The sequence below is a fragment of the Fringilla coelebs genome (assembly GCF_963513975.1).
Source record: "Fringilla coelebs genome assembly, chromosome: 4".
Taxonomy (NCBI): domain Eukaryota; kingdom Metazoa; phylum Chordata; class Aves; order Passeriformes; family Fringillidae; genus Fringilla; species Fringilla coelebs.
The window spans coordinates 43093143-43111705 of NC_140032.1; the positions used below are offsets into that span (position 1 = coordinate 43093143).

Below are 18563 nucleotides of genomic sequence, written 5' to 3' on the forward strand. Positions count from 1 at the left end.
TACACCTGATACTGGATTTCATGAATCCTGCATCCACAGCTGGTTTATTGTCGGCAAGAGCCAAACTCGCCCAGACTGCCCTGAGAAAGCTGATTTGAAGGGGTTGTTAAGCAGCCCATGCCCTCTCTGTAACAAGCATGCTTTTCATTTGGATTTTCTAAACCATAGCCTGATTACTTACTAATTCTTGTTTTGATCTGCAGTGGAGGGATGAGATGGCCCACATTAAATGAATGGAAAACCTGTTATTATGAAGGAAAAAATTATATTTAGGGAAGATGATAGGTTTGTTTGCCTTTACCTTATCTAAGACCCCAAACAAGCTAGGAACATAAATGTACATATATATTTTCATTCTTGATTTCAAGACATCCAAAATTTATTTTTATAATGCGAGAAACACTTTAAAGAATATGAATCATAATTTTATAAAGATATGCAGTGGATTTTGTTCTTTAACAAAATTTTAAAAAAGAATTATGTAATGCACTTTCAGAACTTTTAAATTATGTAATACACTTTTCCCTTTTAGTAGTTAGCAAACAAGATTTTTCCTTTAGCAATTAAAAAAAAAAGACTTTAAGCTCTGCTGCTGTAGTTTTCTGTAGAAAACTGCTTGAGTGAAAGCAAACTTTGGCTTATTTTCTTGGAGCCTATTTTAACCACAGGATACTTAATTTTAGCATTACCTCTATTAAAAAAAAAAAAAAAAAGAAAGTGAATTATGGGTGTCAAGGAAGTAAATGATGAACACTAAAAAAAAAATATTTCAAAAATTTAACCCATTACTGTATCTTTGATTCTGACTAAGAAAAATACCAAGATTTACCTATTGTTGCATTTTCTTTCCAGTTTCTTTATGAACAGACTGTGTGGGAACATGCAAATATTTTTATTGGACAACTTCTGGACTGTCTCTGCTATCTGGTGGTTTGGCAGTTGATCATTACAGGCATCACCCAAGGCATTACTCACTGGTTCTGGAATAGGATGCAGATTATTGGTGAGAATTCAAAATGTTGGACAGTTACCTACCTATGATAATATGCATATTCTGTACTTAATTTTAAAAGACTAGAGAAAATAGCAATTGGTGGAATTCTGATGTGCCAGAAACACTTTTGCCTCTTTTTGCATTACAGCGAGGCTCTGCAGCATGCTATGAAAACAGCATGTTTTGGAAGCTCATGCTAGGAAAAAAAAAATATTTCCCAGAATGAAGAAACAGATAGCAGAGGTAGATTCTGAATTTAGATTAAACATGATCAGTATTTTAAGAATCTCTACATTGTTATTAGAAATCAGATACTTACTACTTATGTGAATACATTTACTTAATTTCCACTTTAATATATAAATAAGAATAAAGCAGATATTTGATGAAGTTATGTATAGGTGAAAAAAGGTTTAGATGCTAAAAATAGGAAATTATGAGCTCAAAAAGCCCCAAGTAAATTAAAGAAAGAGCAAATGTTGAATACATAGAAACTAGGTGGCTTTTTTAGCTTAGCTGAAGTAACAAAGTTAGTAATTCTTATTTTGTGTTATGCCCGCATTGGTAAATGCAAAAATGTGCGTAAATAAGCTGTTAATTTTCATTATGCTGTCAAAGTTGCCTGCTTGTGGGTGTAGTGGAAGCAGGTATGTCCTCAGCCTTCTCAGTGGCTAGCAAAGAACAGGGATACCTTGCTCTCACTGGCACTTTGGTTGTGCAGAGGACTTGCTAAATGCAGTAACACAACAGGTAACCAGCTGTGACAGGAAACTTCCAATGCAATCAGCTCAGTTACAGTGAGGTGTTTGAACAGGGTGCTTGTACCACATTAGATGCCCAAGACCAAAACAGCAACAAAAAAACTAACTTGGACATGGTCTCATCACAGTTACAGCCAAATGTTGTAGGTGTTTCCATTGGAAAGCTTTTGAGACCTGCTTCTATACGTGCCTGGAAATTCCTACGCTGTGCCTAAGTCCTGAACTGATCCAGAAGTTCATAGTCCTTCTGGCCTATCAGAATCAAGCTATTAGGGTCCACCCAGAATTTTCTATGGCTGCAAGAAAAATATCACAAAAACATCACTTTTTTTTACATCAGCTCTGAAAGATGGGTCTGGTGCCAGTCTTCCATTTGTTCAATTTTTAATTAGGACCCTTGTCCCAGTAACCTTCTCAAGAAAACACTACCCTACCTGACAACAAATATAATGTCCTATGTGGAATGCCCTCCACCAACTCTAGTTTTACAGAATTTTACATTTACAGAGAGGGCAACAGGTAGGAAACACTCTTTTCATCCTTATGCTAAGGTTGCTGAACATAGAGAGGAACGTGGTGTTAGATTCAAGGACTATATTTGTCTTTCCCACACTGTGCTTAAACTACACTTGCACAAGTCAGAAGAGTATTTGAACCCTTCTCTGAAGCATCTACTGCAACATGTAGTACAATGAAATTAGACAGAAATCATCCTCCATAGATGCCATTCATAAAGGAAATTATAGAAACTAAAAGCTGCAATGGATAGAACTGCAGTGAGAAAGCACATTTCTGCATTACACCTTGCAGCCATGATTTTCAGGAGATCTGGGCATTTAATTTTCTGTGACAATGAAATACAGAGAATCAGTCCTTAGATTCACTGACTAGGAGAGCTAGGACAAAATTATTTGCTGCAAAAACTGGCTTTCATAGCATTTGATGAGAAAAAGAATGCAGAAAAACCCTTGGCTAGGCAGTATCTCTCCTGAAACTTTTGCAAAGATAAAGACATATAAACTACATAGACGTACATCTAAACAACTTTTCATCATTAAATATTTAAATGAAACAGCTTTTGCTCATACTACTGCTTAACGTGTGTAGATAACTACTCTTGTTCAACCTCAGAAGGCAGCTCAGCACCACGTATCCACTCTCTCACTCCCTCCCCAGTGGAACAGGGGAGAAAATCTGAAGGATAAAAGTGAGAAAACTTAGGAGTTCAGATTAAGGCAGTTCAACAGGTAAAGTAAAAGCTGTGCTCACAAGCAAAGCAGAAGAAAGAATTAATTTACTACTTTCCATCAACAGGCAAATATTTAGCCATTGTCATGACTCCATGATGCAGAACTTTTACTTGGGAAGGCAAATATGGCAACCGCAGACATCCTCCCTTACTCTTTATTTCCCACAACTTTTAGTGCTGATTATATTGTCAAGGGTCATGACATTATGTATGGGACATCCTTTTGGTCAGCTGGGATCAGCTGTCCTCACTGTGTCCCTCCCCATTTTATGATGCACCCCCTACCTGCTCGCTGGCAGGACAGTGTGAGGAACAGAAAATACCTAGATGCTGTGCAAGCACTGTTGAGCAATAACTAAAAAGCTACTGTGTTATAGAGACTGTTTTGGGCACAAATACAAACCACAGCACCACAGAAGGAGCTATGAAGAACATTAACCCTCTTCCAGCCCAAACCTATACAACTATTCAGAGCAATAGCTACAAAAGGAGTTATCTCATAGCAAATGTTAGAATTTGCAGTAGCCCAGCTTTCTGTTCCTGGGATGCAGATAAGTGATGGAACAAACAGGCAAGTGAAACAAATCCAGAGTAAATTCACTACAAATTTATTTCTTTGTGTCCTTGTCTAAGACCGTAGAGCTATTTTCAAATTAAACCAAAACACCTGCTGCTGCTCTTCTTCGAGAGGCCACTCCAGGTAGGTCTTTGTGTTCATGATCTTCCGTAGCTTGCAGAACCGCTTGGGAATTGCTTTGCTCTGGATGGGCTCCAGGAGGATGAGAATGGCCGCGTCGTTGTTCTCGTCAAAGAGGCGGAAATGCGAGAAGTCCAGCTCGTATTTGCACCACTCGCTCTGCACAAAGTGCTCGGACAGCACAAAGAGCGTTTTTCGGCTCCTCTCAATGGAGTCGATGATGTTGTCCACAATCCACTTGCCCGGCACAAAGTCCCGCTTGTGCAGGCAGAGCCGGAAGGGAGGGCAGGCCTGCTCCAGCTCCCGCACCATGGTGTTCTCCACCCACTCGGAGTCGTTCTCGCTGTAGGAGACAAAAGCGTCGTAGCAGACGTCCTTCGGCGGGGCGCGCTTGGGCTTCCGCTTGGCTTGCAGCCACGCCCACGTCATCCGCAGGTACCAGACCACGTGGTACTTGTAGCCGACGGCCACCAGCAGCAGGATGACCAGGAACACCAGGACGCAGATCAGCGACACCACCAGGGACCTGTGGCACTCCATCAGGGAGAGGCGCACGGCGCCAACCTGCGCCCCTCTCACCGCCAGCGGAGAGTCGCACACGTACTTGTCCGGCCAGCCCACCAGCACCTGGGCTAGCCCGGCCTCGTGGTGGACGAAGGACAGGAACTCACAGGAGCAGATGAAGTTGTTGTCACTGGCATCCAGCAGCTCCATTCTCCTGAAGGACTCAAACTCCTCCTTGGAGAAACTGTTCAGCTTGTTCCTTCTGACAGACAAGGACACTAAGTTTGGAATGGGTGCCGCACCCGGCAGCGTCTTCAGCTGGTTTCTTGTGAGGTACAGCTCTTTCAGAAGTGGGAGCTCCAGTCCAAACTCCTTCAGGTTGTTTCCACTGACATCCAAAACCTCCAGCGATCGAGGAATGCAGCCTGTTACTTTAGGAATTTGAGTGCTGGACAGGTTTAAATATTTCAGGAGTTTTGGCCAATCACACACATCTGGAATCTCACCAAAATTATTTTGGCTAATGTCTAAAACAATTAGGTTTCCTAGATGAGATAAACTTTTACTTGTTATTTCTAAGTCACTCAGTGAATTCTGACTTAAATTTAGAGTTTGTAGTGATGGCCAAGCACCCTGACAGGCTGAATGTTCTAAACTCAGGTCTCCAAGCAAATTTGCACTAAGGTCAAGATACACTAACGACCGAAGATGTTGGGAAATTCTACATGGTACCAAAAAGACCTTGGTGTTTTGAACTGTGATTCTTGTAAAAAGAGATAGTAGACCTTCCACAGCCTGAAGATCTGTAAACAAATAAAATTCTTCTATAGATAATTTCTTTATTGTGAAAACTCTAAGTGTCTGTGATTTCTTTGCTTGAAATTCCATTTTCCACTGTCCAGTTCCCAAGAGCCTACAGTCTATCAGCTCCAGCTCCACTAATTTTGGCATGTCTTCTAAAATGCTGACAATCTCAGGCACAGTAGCATCTGTTAGTAAAGTCTGTCTAAAAGAAATTTTCTTTGCAAAAGATGAAGACATGACTCTCAATACTTGCATTTCTGCAGCACTACTGAATGCTATTCTTCTCACTTCCAGCCAAGTGACAGAGTGCACAAGGTCCCTAACAATTTCTGAGAATGTATGAATACTTCTTATGTTTATGATCATGTGATTTATCTGCTTAATTGATTTCAAACTTCCCTGCTCATACTGACTGAGATTGCTACCATCAATCCACAACTTGTGCACAAAATCAATGCCCTCAAAGTTCCTTTGCCTTATCACGGAGAACTGCGGGTTGCCCAGGTAGAGAGAGCTCAGGTTCCTCAGCCTAGAAAAGGGAGAGCTCTGCCCCAAGTCTCTGTAGGAATTGCCTTGAAGATAGAGGTGCTGGAGTGAAAAAAGGTGCCCAAACCACACAGGGGACAAGTGAGCCAAGCTGTTATTTGATAAGTCCAAGAGCTCCAGTTTTTCCAGGCACTGAAAGGAGTCCTCATCTATGGAGCTGATTTCATTGGACTGCAGCAGCAGGGCTCTCAGGTTCACAGCCTGCTGCAGGTCCTGGGATTGGATGCACCTTATCCTGTTGTGGGTCAGGTTTAACACGGTGATTTTGCCTGTGAGCCCAGGGGGAATGAATTCCAAGCCCATGGAGGAGCAGTTGCAAAGCTGGCTGGCATCGCATGAAGGACAAGCCTGCTTCAGTGCTTGTTGCTTGGAGAGGCTTGCAGCTAAGACCACGTAGATGGCCAACACTTGCCAGGTGTGTGCAGTCATTCTATTGCCTAAAATAAGAAACACAGAACAAATATAAGATGTGTAGCTTGTTTTGGAGAAGCTACATTTTGGATAAATCTAAAATATAAGTTTTGCTGTTCTGTCTTGTTGAAGGCACTGTTAAAATATTTGGTTTTAACACAAACATTTACTACTCTGATCCTCCTCCTGTTTAGTAAGTAGCCTTCATACTTCAATCTCACCTCAGGTCTCTTTCTTCTGAATCTGTGAATATTATTTTGCATATTCATTTTTTTACCACAGGGAGCCTCCTGTACGTGTTTCAAATCCTGGTTACATCAAGAAGAGTCAGCATCTTACGGTAGATAGTAGCATTGAGGTTTAATACTTACTTCAAGCATATGTCTAATCTCAATTCTGACAAGGGGGACAAAAGAAATGCACTTGTTTCAGTCCATTTTTCATTTTATCTGCCTTTTCCTACTCTGATTGTAAATGTCCTCTGAGCAGGGAAACAAAGACTTTCCTGGATGACTCTCATGTTGCCATCAGTCTGATTCTTGCTAATGAAACTTAAGCTTGTAAAACTGACCATTGTTGCTTACTGCCTCAGCTCTTCCTTTTTACTGCCACATCCTTCTCCTCTGCCAATGCCTTTTTCTGTTTTGGGAACCTGTGGCAGAGAGAAGATCGGGCTAAGCTACAAGGAAGAGCCAGGGGCTCAGATCCATTTAGCTGACTGGTCTAGATAGCTTTTTCCAGCCCCACAGTCTGTTTCTGGTCTTCTGGACTGAAATGATTCAAGAGAAGCCATACAGATGTGGATCCTGTTTCACTCCACTTTCACAGTTTTCATAACGATGATTTGGCATAGCTTTTCTTTTTTTACAGAGTTTCCTGCAATATCCAGCTTGTCTTTACTCCCAACAGGATGCCTTTAGTTCCCCTATCCTTCTGAGGAGCTGAAAAATTAATTTTTGAAGCCTAAGAGAGATCTTTTCCCTTTAAAACCTTTATTGAATATTGAAATATAACCTTTCATGACAAGGATCAAAGAGCATTTTTAAAATGTCATTTTCCCCAGCATGCTACAAAACTCACCTACCTCAGCAGGTATCTTATTGAGGGTGGAATGAGTGAACAGTCCCCAAAGTGGCCAATCAATGAGTTCACAAAATCATTGTGGGATCTCTATCAGGTTAATCAGGTTAGATTGGCTCCTTGAGAACTGCTTTCTCCCTCAGTCATCCCACTGACATTCTATGCAGAAGATCTACTCTGAATTAATATTCTGATTTGTTTAACAATAGCTGACCCACGTATACAAGCTAATACAGAGAAGTCCCACCCTTCCAGCTGCATTACTTTTAGTCAAAAAGATTAAGATTATCCAAAAGCAGTAAAATTGACTGAGATGGTTTGGGCATATGGGGAGGGGAGAAAAGTTATGGATAATTTTTTCAGTCATTCCATCTCTTCCCACCTGCAGGACTATAAACATTTTGACCCCTTGTGTTACTTTCCTTTTATCTCTGTCTGGCTCTGAAGTAGAGCTTTGGATCTCAAAGGACAAGGTTCTCTTCCCTGTCTTTAGATGCCCACAGCTGAACTGGTCATCTACCATGTCCTCCAAAGTCAATGGAGAGAAAGAACATCTTTTAGGAGCAATTATTATAGTGTGTCCTGGACGCCCAGATTAAGATGTGATGACTCCAAGAGAAATTATGCAGTTGCCTTAAAATGGGGTATCACAGTTTAGATACCTAGGTATTTGGCCCCGTGGATCCCAAAGAAAAAATTGTGGTCTGGAGTTAGACTCATCTGTTGTCCAGAGGAGGCTCTTTTGCAAGGCTTTTTGGTCTCCCAAGAGTAAACTGGATAATGCAGGCTGTAGGCTAACGGAGTAAATCTAGGAGTAGCATGAGCTTTACTAGCAACAGATTTAGGTGGTATTTTTACAGTTGTCATCAAAGTACTTACTTTTAGCAAATGAAGCAACCAGGCAACCTGATCAGTCAAAAGCTGTCTACAGGCAGGTTATTTATAGGTGGAAAATTGGGAGCATACAAGGGAACTGGGCAGGTACTGCAAAGGAAATACCAGCAGAGCCTAATGGCTCTCCACCTTATCAGCCTGAAACCATCCAGGTACTGCAGGACTTCACTGCATTTGGTGATTCAGGATGCTGACCTTCCAGGTTTTTTTGCTCATCTGTAATCTGAACACACACTCAGGAATCCCATTCCCACCCTCATTCCCTTTCAGCCATTCTCTTCTCCTTCTGATTCCTGTCTAATGATTCTGCCTGAGATCCCAATTTACAAGGTCATTTCAGGCCTCTGCACAACCACTCTGACATACAGCCCCAGTCCGTGAGATCATTGCCCTATCAAGAAATCACTTCCCCCTGTTGTGCTGGGAATTAAAAAGCCACAGTAAGAAAATGAAACTGAAATGTAACTAAAAATACATAAACTTGCACGGATGCCTTTATGCCATAAGGTGTTGTGATAAACCAGGCATTCAGAATACTTCTGAGTTATGGAAAAAGGGTCCAAGCCATCAGACATGCTCAAGCTTATTTTCCCTGGCCCACACGAGTAGAAGTATTTGAGGAAATATGCACGTGTTCTTAAACAAAACCATGACTGACAACAGAATGAGGTTCCATAAACAATCACAAACGGGGAAGGTTAATGTAAGACCTAAAATAAAGCACGCCAATGGCACACAAATTGATTCTAGCCTGGGGAGCATTACCCAGCTACATGCAGGCAGGTAAATTTGAGCAGCGCTATGAAGCCTGCAGAGGGAGAGCCACTGGTTGGTTAAGAGGCCAAACCACAAGCAGACTGGGGAAGGCTGCGGTTCTCCACCTGGCAGTGTGTGGGTTATGAATGTCCTAGTTCTCAGCCCCCAGCACTGCCCTCAGAGCACGTATGCACAGCCACACATCCGCACACACACGGCCATGCCTCTGCTTGCTTCCAGCACAGAAGATGCGCAGCAGGTCAGTTAGGTGAGGAGGCAGCTGATGTCCCGAGGCCATTGTTCAGTGAGCTTTTTCCTGGTTGAATTCCTGAAATTGAAGCACCCCACCTTCACTCCCAGCCTTCCCTGGGCAGTTGGTATCCACACCCAGGGGAGACAACATACAAATAGGACAAACAGGACAAGGCAACCTCCCACAGGGAAACTGTACAGAAATGGCACAGTCTGACCCAATTTGTTTCTTCCTAATTTGCTGCTTTCCTCTCTCCTGTTTCCCAGAGTCTCATCAGCATGTCACGTCTCTCCAGGAGAACCTTCCTTTGCCTACCATGCATCCCTGCTAGATGCATGGGATTGCACCTTTCTGCTCTACTTTTGCTGGCAGCCAGAAATCCCTCCCCACCCCACACTCCTGCTCAGCAGTGCCGAGCACCCTGAATCCCCCTTGCAGAGGAGGTTTGGCGGCAGAGATTAGGTTGCCTCTTCCCAGGCTCCCAGCTTGTTTGCTTCTTGCTCTGGCATGGCAGCTCCACTGTCCAGCCTTCACCTACCTGAAAACTCACCTCTGTGCCGAAAATATTCCCAGAGATGCCACCTGCAGCTCCAATGCCTGCATGCCAGTTAACCTATGGTGTGTTTTGTCTCTGTCTTGCTGATCATTCTTTGCCCAGCTTCCTCTCACGCTGCTGTTCTGTTTCCACTTCACCTCTCAACCTTGACAATATAAGCAGGGGAATTCCCACCTGGGTGATCTGATTGGCATAAGAGCAGTTACATTATCAGTCCTTTTAAATGTGCCAACATGCAAAAGTCTGGGTCTATGGTAAGAATGCACTGTGTGAAAACTAAGGCTTCTCCCACATCTCTCTTTGACCCTCTCTTTGTAATGACTGGCAAGATTTATTTCTCTTCTTACCTCTAGGCATACATTTCTCCTAATTTGTTTTATCAGAGCTCAGTGTTTGCTCTTGGATGATTCACTCATCAACTACGTGGAGTTCAGCCTTGATTAAACCATGTGCTATATTTCTCCAAGAGAGTTAACAGAAAGATTGCTTCCTAGCAGACTTCATAGCCCTGGAGATAACATTGTAAGAGGAAAACAGAACTGGAAGTGGTGCTTGTAGGCTCCACCTACAGAAATTGTGTAGACAAGTGTACACATACACACACAGGAGTGTGAATACATACACATTTATAAAAGCACATACAAACACACATACATGAAGATGTATTAATATAGGAACAGAAAATATACAAAAATTTTGCCATTTTTCAAATACTTAGTCAGCCAACATGCCAAAGCATGGTATTTCACCACAAAATAATTGCATGTCTAAATTTAATCAAGATCTAGACTTTCCTGTACTTAAACTCCAGCAAAACAAGCAACGGGGAACATGAAAATGTTGAGTTAGAGAAACCTAACTTAATCCCCTCAGAGACAATTTCAGGTTCCCACAAGAAATTCTAAAACACAAGAAATCCAAGCACTCAGTGTGGGACTGACTACCTTAATGTAAACATCTGTATCTACCTGCTTGTCTAGACTCCCTTTGTAATCAGTGGAGAGCAATATGGTAATTCTAGGAGATACCTCACACTGAAGTAGAGAGATGAACTGCCTCTTGTCCCTGTGATTTTCTTCACCGACTACAAAGGAAGGTAAGTAGAGCTGTCAGACTTGCATGGCCCAGTGATTACATAAATATGCTCTGCAAAGTAGAAGAGCAAAACTTAAAACTGAGCCAGTCTGCAACACCATCTAGCCCACACATTAGAAACACAGTCTGACATCCAAAAATAGAAGGCTTCGGCTATTTCCGTGGGTAGGTAGAAAGGAAAGTGGTGATGATCATGAAGAGAAAAACAAGCATTCCCAGGAAGAAATGGACACAGGGAAATATTGATTGAAGTCCATGGCATTTAATTTCATTTGAAATTTACAATGGCATTTTTAGAAACCAGTGGGGGAGAGTGGTAACAGGAGTAAAACGTACAGAAATACCCTGGACTCAGCAAAATGTACTTAGAAAAGAATATGGAGTCCAACATGGTTTCCAAATATCATGGTTATTGGCAGGGACTTTTAAAAACCAGAGCATCCAATCACTGGAAAGTCTAAAACAGTCCATTTCTAGTTGGTAAAATGACAATTATCTCTATATAAAACAAAGCCAGTTGCAGTTACAAAGAAATATAAGACAGAAAAGACTTTTAGCAGCAAGAAACAGTGATATAATGCCTTTTGTGGAAATATGTTGAAATGGGGATCGCTGACTTTTATGACTTCAAGGCTTCTTTCAAATTTTCCCAAAATACCTGCTGCTGCTGCTCACCAGCAGGCCACTCCAGGTAGGTCTTTGTGTTCATAATCTTCCGCAGCTTGCAGAACCGCTTGGGAATGGCTTTGCTCTGGATGGGCTCCAGGAGGATGAGAATGGCCGCGTCGTTGTTCTCGTCAAAGAGGCGGAAATGCGAGAAGTCCAGCTCGTATTTGCACCACTCGCTCTGCACAAAGTGCTCGGACAGCACAAAGAGCGTTTTGCGGCTCCTCTCAATGGAGTCGATGATGTTGTCCACAATCCACTTGCCCGGCACAAAGTCCCGCTTGTGCAGGCAGAGCCGGAAGGGAGGGCAGGCCTGCTCCAGCTCCCGCACCATGGTGTTCTCCACCCACTCGGAGTCGTTCTCGCTGTAGGAGACAAAAGCGTCGTAGCAGACGTCCTTCGGCGGGGCGCGCTTGGGCTTCCGCTTGGCTTGCAGCCACGCCCACGTCATCCGCAGGTACCAGACCACGTGGTACTTGTAGCCGACGGCCACCAGCAGCAGGATGACCAGGAACACCAGGACGCAGATCAGCGACACCACCAGGGACCTGTGGCACTCCATCAGGGAGAGGCGCACGGCGCCAACCTGCGCCCCTCTCACCGCCAGCGGAGAGTCGCACACGTACTTGTCCGGCCAGCCCACCAGCACCTGGGCTAGCCCGGCCTCGTGGTGGACGAAGGACAGGAACTCACAGGAGCAGATGAAGTTGTTGTCACTGGCATCCAGCAGCTCCATTCTCCTGAAGGACTCAAACTCCTGCTTGGAGAAACTGTTCAGCTTGTTCCTTCTGACGGACAAGGACACTAAGTTTGGAATGGGTGCCGCACCCGGCAGCGTCTTCAGCTGGTTTCTTGTGAGGTACAGCTCTTTCAGAAGTGGGAGCTCCAGTCCAAACTCCTTCAGGTTGTTTCCACTGACATCCAAAACCTCCAGCGATCGAGGAATGCAGCCTGTTACTTTAGGAATTTGAGTGCTGGACAGGTTTAAATATTTCAGTTTTGGCCAATCACATGCATCTGGAATCTCACCAAAATTATTTTGGCTAATGTCAAGATGATTCAATTTGGGTAGACGAGAGGCACACTTTGCAGTCAGTTCCAGAGATTTTAGAGAGTTCTGACTTAGATTTAAAGTTTGCAATGAAGGCCAGGAATGTTCACAGATTGTCTCATCTAAACGCTTATTTACAAGCAAATTATCATGAAAGTCCAGATACAGAAGTGATGTAAAATTTCTTGCAAGCTTGCACGGTACCATGAAAACATTAGAGCTTGCAATAGTGAGTCTTTTTAGTTGTTTTATTTGTGACTCCATGCCTTCCAGGTCAAAAAACAAATGAAAATTCTGAATAATTGCCTTTATTATTGTTATGGTTTCAACAAAACTTTGACCACTCCTTGCAATTTCTTCAGTGTTCCATACTCCCTTGCCCTCAAGCACACAATTGATTGCCTCTAACTCTTTTAAAGAGGCAATTTCCTTCAGTGACACTATTGCTCGGCTGATAGTTTGATCTGTGAAGAAAGCTTCTTTAAAGGTAAATTTTTGTATCCTAAGAGGACGTGTAGAATCCTGCACCAAGCTTTCTTTTTCAATTGGTAATTTGATTTCTGCCACTTCCAGCCAAGTGACAGAGTGCACAAGGTCCCTAACAATTTCTGAGAATATATTACTATTTCTTAGGTTTATGATCATGTGATTTATCTGCTTAATTGTTTTCAAACTTCCCTGCTCATACTGACTGAGATTGCTACCATCAATCCACAACTTGTGCACAAAATCAATGCCTTCAAAGTTCCTTTGCCTTATCACGGAGAACTGTGGGTTGCCCAGGTAGAGAGAGCTCAGGTTCCTCAGCCTAGAAAAGGGGGAGCTCTGCCCCAAGTCTCTGTAGGAATTGCCTTGAAGATAGAGGTGCTGGAGTGAAAAAAGGTGCCCAAACCACACAGGGGACAAGTGAGCCAAGCTGTTATTTGATAAGTCCAAGAGCTCCAGTTTTTCCAGGCACCGAAAGGAGTCTTCATCTATGGAGCTGATTTCATTGGACTGCAGCAGCAGGGCTCTCAGGTTCACAGCCTGCTGCAGGTCCTGGGATTGGATGCGCCTTATCCTGTTGTGGGTCAGGTTTAACATGGTGATTTTGCCTGTGAGCCCAGGGGGAATGAATTCCAAGCCCATGGAGAAGCAGTTGCAAAGCTGACTGGCATCGCATGAAGGACAAGCCTGCTTCAGTGCTTGTTGCTTGGAGAGGCTTGCAGCTAAGACCATGTAGATGGCCAGCACTTGCCAGGTGTGTGTAGTTCTGGATTTGTGTTTTGCTTGGATGGACATATTGCTGTAGGAAACAGAAAAAAGAGAAGGTAGGGTCAAATTTTAATTTCAAACAGCAGCTGAAAACTCTTGAAATCCTGCACCATTTTTTTAGTAATCTCAGATTAATTTTTTTTTTAAATGTTATCCTGTGATGTCATTCTTACTCTCCTACTTGACCTCCTCAGCCCTGCAACCATGGTGTGTTGCTCATCCCTGGAGTACAGCCATATCACTTGTCAATAGCCATAAAGGACCATTCTTCGTATCTTGCTTTTCTATAGATAGACACATTGGCTATGGCTGTCACCTCTTTCATCTCTCACATTATGCTTCCTCTCAGCAAAGAAGCTACAGCTGGATGTTTCAGCTCCAAATAGGGGAAGATGGTTAGATCATCAGTGATCTGAATGAGGGGATTGAGTGCTTACTCAGTTTGCAGATAACACCAAGTTGTGTGGGATTGTTGATCTGCTGTAGGGTAAGGAGGCTCTACAGAGGGATCTGGATTGGATGGATCCATGGACTGAGGCCAATTGGATGAGACTCAACAGAATGAAGTACCATGAGCTGCACTTGGGTCACAACAACCCCATGCAGCACTAAATGCTGTGGTCAGAGTGGCTGGAAAGCTGCCCAGCAGAAAAGGATGTGGAGGCACCAGTCAACAGGCAGCTGAATATGATCCAGTACATGTCCAGGTGGCCAAGAAGGCCAATGGTATCCTGGCCTGTATCAGAATAGTGTGACTAACAGCACCAGGGCAGTGATTGTCGCCATGTACTCGGCACTGGTGAAGTCACACCTCAAATCCTGGGTTCAGTTCTGGGCCTCTCGCTTCTAGAAGGACATTGAGGTACTGGAGCCTGTGCAGAGCAGAGCAATGGAGCTGAGGAAGAGTCTAGACTGTAAGTCTTAAGAGAACCAGCTGTGGGAGCTGTAGTTGTTTAGCCTGGAGAAAATGGAGGCTCAGAGGGGACTTTATCATTCTCTACAACTGCCTGAAACGAGTCTGTAGTCAGTGGGGGTCAGTGTAGTGAGTGGGGGTCAGTCTCTCCTCCCAGGTAACAAGGGATAGGAAAAGAGGAAACAGCTTCAAGTTGCACCAAGGGAAGTTTAGACTGGATATTAGGAAAAAAAATGACAGAAAGGGTGGTCAAGCACTGGCACAGACTGCCCAGGGAAGTGGTGGAGTCACCATCCCTGGAGGTATTTACAAGCATGCAGATATGGTGCTTAGGGACATAGTTTAGTGGTAGGCTTGGCGGTATTTGTTTAATGGTTTGACTCAATGGCCTTAAAAGCCTTTGTAAACCAAAGTGATTCTGTGATTCTATGATTACAAACGCTCTCAGCCCGTGCAGCATCAGCCTGCCCATTCTGTACGGCTACATGGCAGGCAGAAGCCCAAACAGAGCCTGCTCTCCCTCTCAGCCCTTCCAGTGGGCTAAGGTTTCCCACAGCACAAACTTTCCCGGAAGAGATCTGGGGGTCCCCTGCATGGAGTCTAACCAGCCTCAGGGCTTCTAAAAGCACAGCTCTTGCCACACCCTTTTGCACACTGTGTAAGCAATTCACATTCTTTACTGGAAAGGCAGAACAAGCTGATATCAAATGAAGGCTATCAGACTTTTCTGTAAAACAACAACAGTAATAGATGGGATATAGGTGTTACTGTCACCCTATAAACAGTGGATGTAATTAGAACAATACTGATTTTAATGTAAAGAAGGGCTGTGTTTCCTGCCACAGGTGCCAAAGAACACTTCACCAAGTTTGAACTGCAAACAGTTCCAGCAGCGCAGATGAACACTACCCATAAACCCTGAATAAGCAGAGGTTAAGTACTTACCTTGTGTACTGCATGCTGTGTTTCAGTCTCCTCGTATGCTGGTCAAGGCATCTGAATGGTCACCTCATACCTGCAAGCACAACAAAAGCTGGAAATTTTGGCAGGTCTGATGAGGTGACAGTCCCAAAGTGAGAAAATATTTCAGCCTCAAAATATTGTTCTCTTCAAACAAAACTTCACGTTCCCAGTTTCCCAGTGTCCTTTAACTATGCAGCCAGTCAATCATACCAGTTTGCATCTCTGCTCTCTAGTGGTGGCTCCCCTAAGGAAACCATGGCTTCTGAAGAATCCAGGATTGTCCAGCACGTATGGCTCACCCTTCAAACTCCCATTTCAACCAATTCTACCATTGCTGCTGATTTGGGACACAAAAAATGAGAACAGATTGTAGTTGAACTGTCCTCTTTAAAAGATAAAATTTAGTGTCAGTCTCTCCTTTTTGTCAGTCAACTCCCATTGCTGGAAAGGCTGATGCAACCACTTTGCGCAAGTCATTTTTTCACAATCACTTCCTCCACTATTAAGTGCAGAAATAGTTCCTAGGCAGAACTGCATTAACCTCCCTGTATCTGTACTTTGACACTTCTTGTCTGGTAGGCACTGGGGGTTGTTCACTGTGCTGAGAAACAGAACATCTCCGCACAACCAACTTATGTAAGTTCTGTAAAATATTATCAATATATAGAGTGATGCATGTATTATATGAAGTGTTGGAGTCCAATTGTTTAGTCAAGGAGAGTACTATAAAAACACTCAGCATCCTTTAATTTCCTAGGACACTACAGTCATATGTTGTCAACAGAAAATGAGTAACAGGAATGATTTTCTGTCTGAAGCACAAGACAGAGTCTGAAGCAAAGTATCTCTCTGTAAACATCAAGGCAATTTTGAGAGAGGAGGTTTGATGGCATTCATTTTAACCTGACTGAAGTAATACAGAGTTGGTTAAATAGCCAAACATGCTGTTTGCATAAAGGGGCAGGGAGTCGTCCTACCATGTCTGAAAGGCAAGTCCATTAAATTCAAACAATAACACTCCTATTGCAGTTACCATTTCTTTTCTGTGTTCAGAAATTGTCACCTTTTGCTGCCCTCTTGCACCAAGAAGTACCTGCCTGAGAGCAGACAGATGGACTGATTCCTGACACTTGTTGGAGGGCCCACAGCAGTATCTGTGTGATCATGAGTGGCAAAGCCCACAGAGTGCCCAAATGCCCCTCATAGCAACCTTCAGTCCCATTGTACTGACATTAGCATTGCACATTAGGTTAAGAGAAAAAGAAATTGGAAAACTGAGATACCCTTGTATTTTCTGACTACTACAGAGGATCACTGATAAGCATAACATTGTAAAATAGAGGCAAAGCTGTGGGGCAGAGAGGAGAAGGGAAATAGTCTTTTAGTGAAAGCATGTCATCAACTTCCTCAAAGCCACCTCTTCCCTCTACAGCTGAAACGGTTCTTCCTCTTCATTCAACAGGGAAGACTTCCATTTTCAAAATATAAATGCTGGGTTCAATGAGACTTTATTGTATATTTTTGTCTTCAAAACTGCACCTCTCTGATACAGTAAAAAATTTAGTTAATATGAGAAGAGTTTTGGAGAAGAAGAGCATGTACATAATTCAGTGGGAAACAGGCACTCTCTTCTATCTGTTATAGCTTCATCACCATGCATTTGTGGAGAACTGAGGCACGTACCAGCTGTTTTTTCAGAAGCCACTTTCTCCTAACATCCACACTCAGCCAGCTCTCATCACAGATGGATCTACACTGGGTTTCTGGTTTCTCTCAGAAAGAGAGGATTGGTGTGACTATGCCACAGTTCATATACCAAGCAGTCCATTTCAGCAAGCTGCTTAAAATGTGGATGATTGTCAGAGTTTATCACATTATCCAGACTCAGGAAGCTTTGAGGATATGCAAAAATGCTCTCCACAAGCTGCTCCACACACAGACAAGGTACCTGCCTCCCAAAGCATTAGCTTTCAAATTGAGGTGCAGCATGGCTCAAAACACCTTATTTTGAAAACAAAGACTCTAAAGTAGGAGAAAGCTGCTGTCTTTTAAGATGAGAATACTCTTCAACTGCTCTTCTTCAGAGTAATTGCATGTTTAGCATTGAACAAAGATGCCCCTTGTAGGTGCTTTCTCTCCTCTTCCAAGTTTAAGCTATGATTAACCTTCCTCTTTAATACTGATTAAAACAAGTTGCATGCCTCCGCTTACGCTACATTTTCCTAAGAGAAGCACATGGTTCAGCAACAAAGCTGTGCTTTTGTAACTGCAGATGTTCCAAGCAGAGACATTGCATGAGCCTTTACCAGCAGTAGATGGGGATTAGATAGAGATGTGGTAATTATGTTTGAAGCTGTCTTGCTTTAAATGTTCCTGTTAATCCAACAGCAGCACAAGCAGTACCCAAACTGGGCATGATGCACTCTTAAAGCACTTCCAGTTCCCAGTCTCACATGGAAGGATCCCACATTCCCCTGCCCCTCCCCATTCCTCTCTTTCCTTCTCTGTCAGTGTCCACATTGAGAGCTGCCTGTTGCTTTTCTGCTGAGAAAGGACAAGTGAGCAGTGCAGAAGGAACCTAACTCAGGTCCCAGATTCCTGCCTCAAAGAAAAAGCAGAAGCAGTAGAAAAGGGAGGGAGGAATGAAACTATTGACCAGCCTGTGATGCAAGCAGAAAGCACACTTTCCAAACCTTTGTAAACAGCACAAAACTGCTTCCTCATACTTACCACTGGTAACCAGGATGTGCCAGTATGTCAGCTTGGCTGCAGCAGTGTCAGGCAGGCTGAACCTGGGATGCTCTTACCCTAAGTGCCCCCAAAAAACGATGGCAAGGAAAAGCCAAAAGTCAAATCTGTCCTTGCAATCTTTGGAGCAGGAGGTATAATATTCATGTAATTGAAAGCAGAATGGCTTGGCATCCTTTCATGGTCCCGGGAATAGATTCTTTGTGTGCACTGCTGCTTTAATCTGTCTTGCAGAGCTTCAGGTATTCATCTTCAAGCTACAACAAAAAGGTACACGATAACAAAAAGTAAATAATTTTAACTTTGCTGTGTTCCGTATCAGGCCTACCCTGCCAGCTGCTCAATCCTCTGGTTAGATTTTTACACTG

General features: G+C 43.3%; 2 protein-coding genes across 3 annotated transcripts; both read right to left on the reverse strand.

The window, feature by feature from the left end:
- Positions 1-3632: 3632 nt before the first annotated feature.
- On the reverse strand, positions 3633-5984 carry LOC311153355 (toll-like receptor 2 type-2; the record flags this gene model as incomplete). Its single annotated transcript, XM_084205160.1, has 1 exon — positions 3633-5984. The coding sequence occupies one exon, from the start codon at positions 5982-5984 to the stop codon at positions 3633-3635; it is 2352 nt and encodes a 783-aa protein (XP_084061286.1).
- Positions 5985-10859: 4875 nt separating this feature from the next.
- LOC311153354 (toll-like receptor 2 type-1) lies at positions 10860-18261 on the reverse strand. 2 transcript variants are annotated; one of them, XM_084205159.1, is made up of 3 exons: positions 18178-18261; positions 15430-15499; positions 10860-13602 (listed from the first exon to the last, which is right to left on the reverse strand). In XM_084205159.1, exons 2-3 carry the CDS (start codon positions 15441-15443, stop codon positions 11220-11222), a joined length of 2397 nt encoding a protein of 798 aa, XP_084061285.1. In that variant the 5' UTR covers positions 15444-15499; positions 18178-18261; the 3' UTR covers positions 10860-11219. The 2 variants fall into 2 exon arrangements, with proteins under 2 accessions (XP_084061285.1, XP_084061284.1); XM_084205158.1 differs by lacking the exon at positions 18178-18261 and adding an exon at positions 15658-15796.
- Positions 18262-18563: the final 302 nt, after the last annotated feature.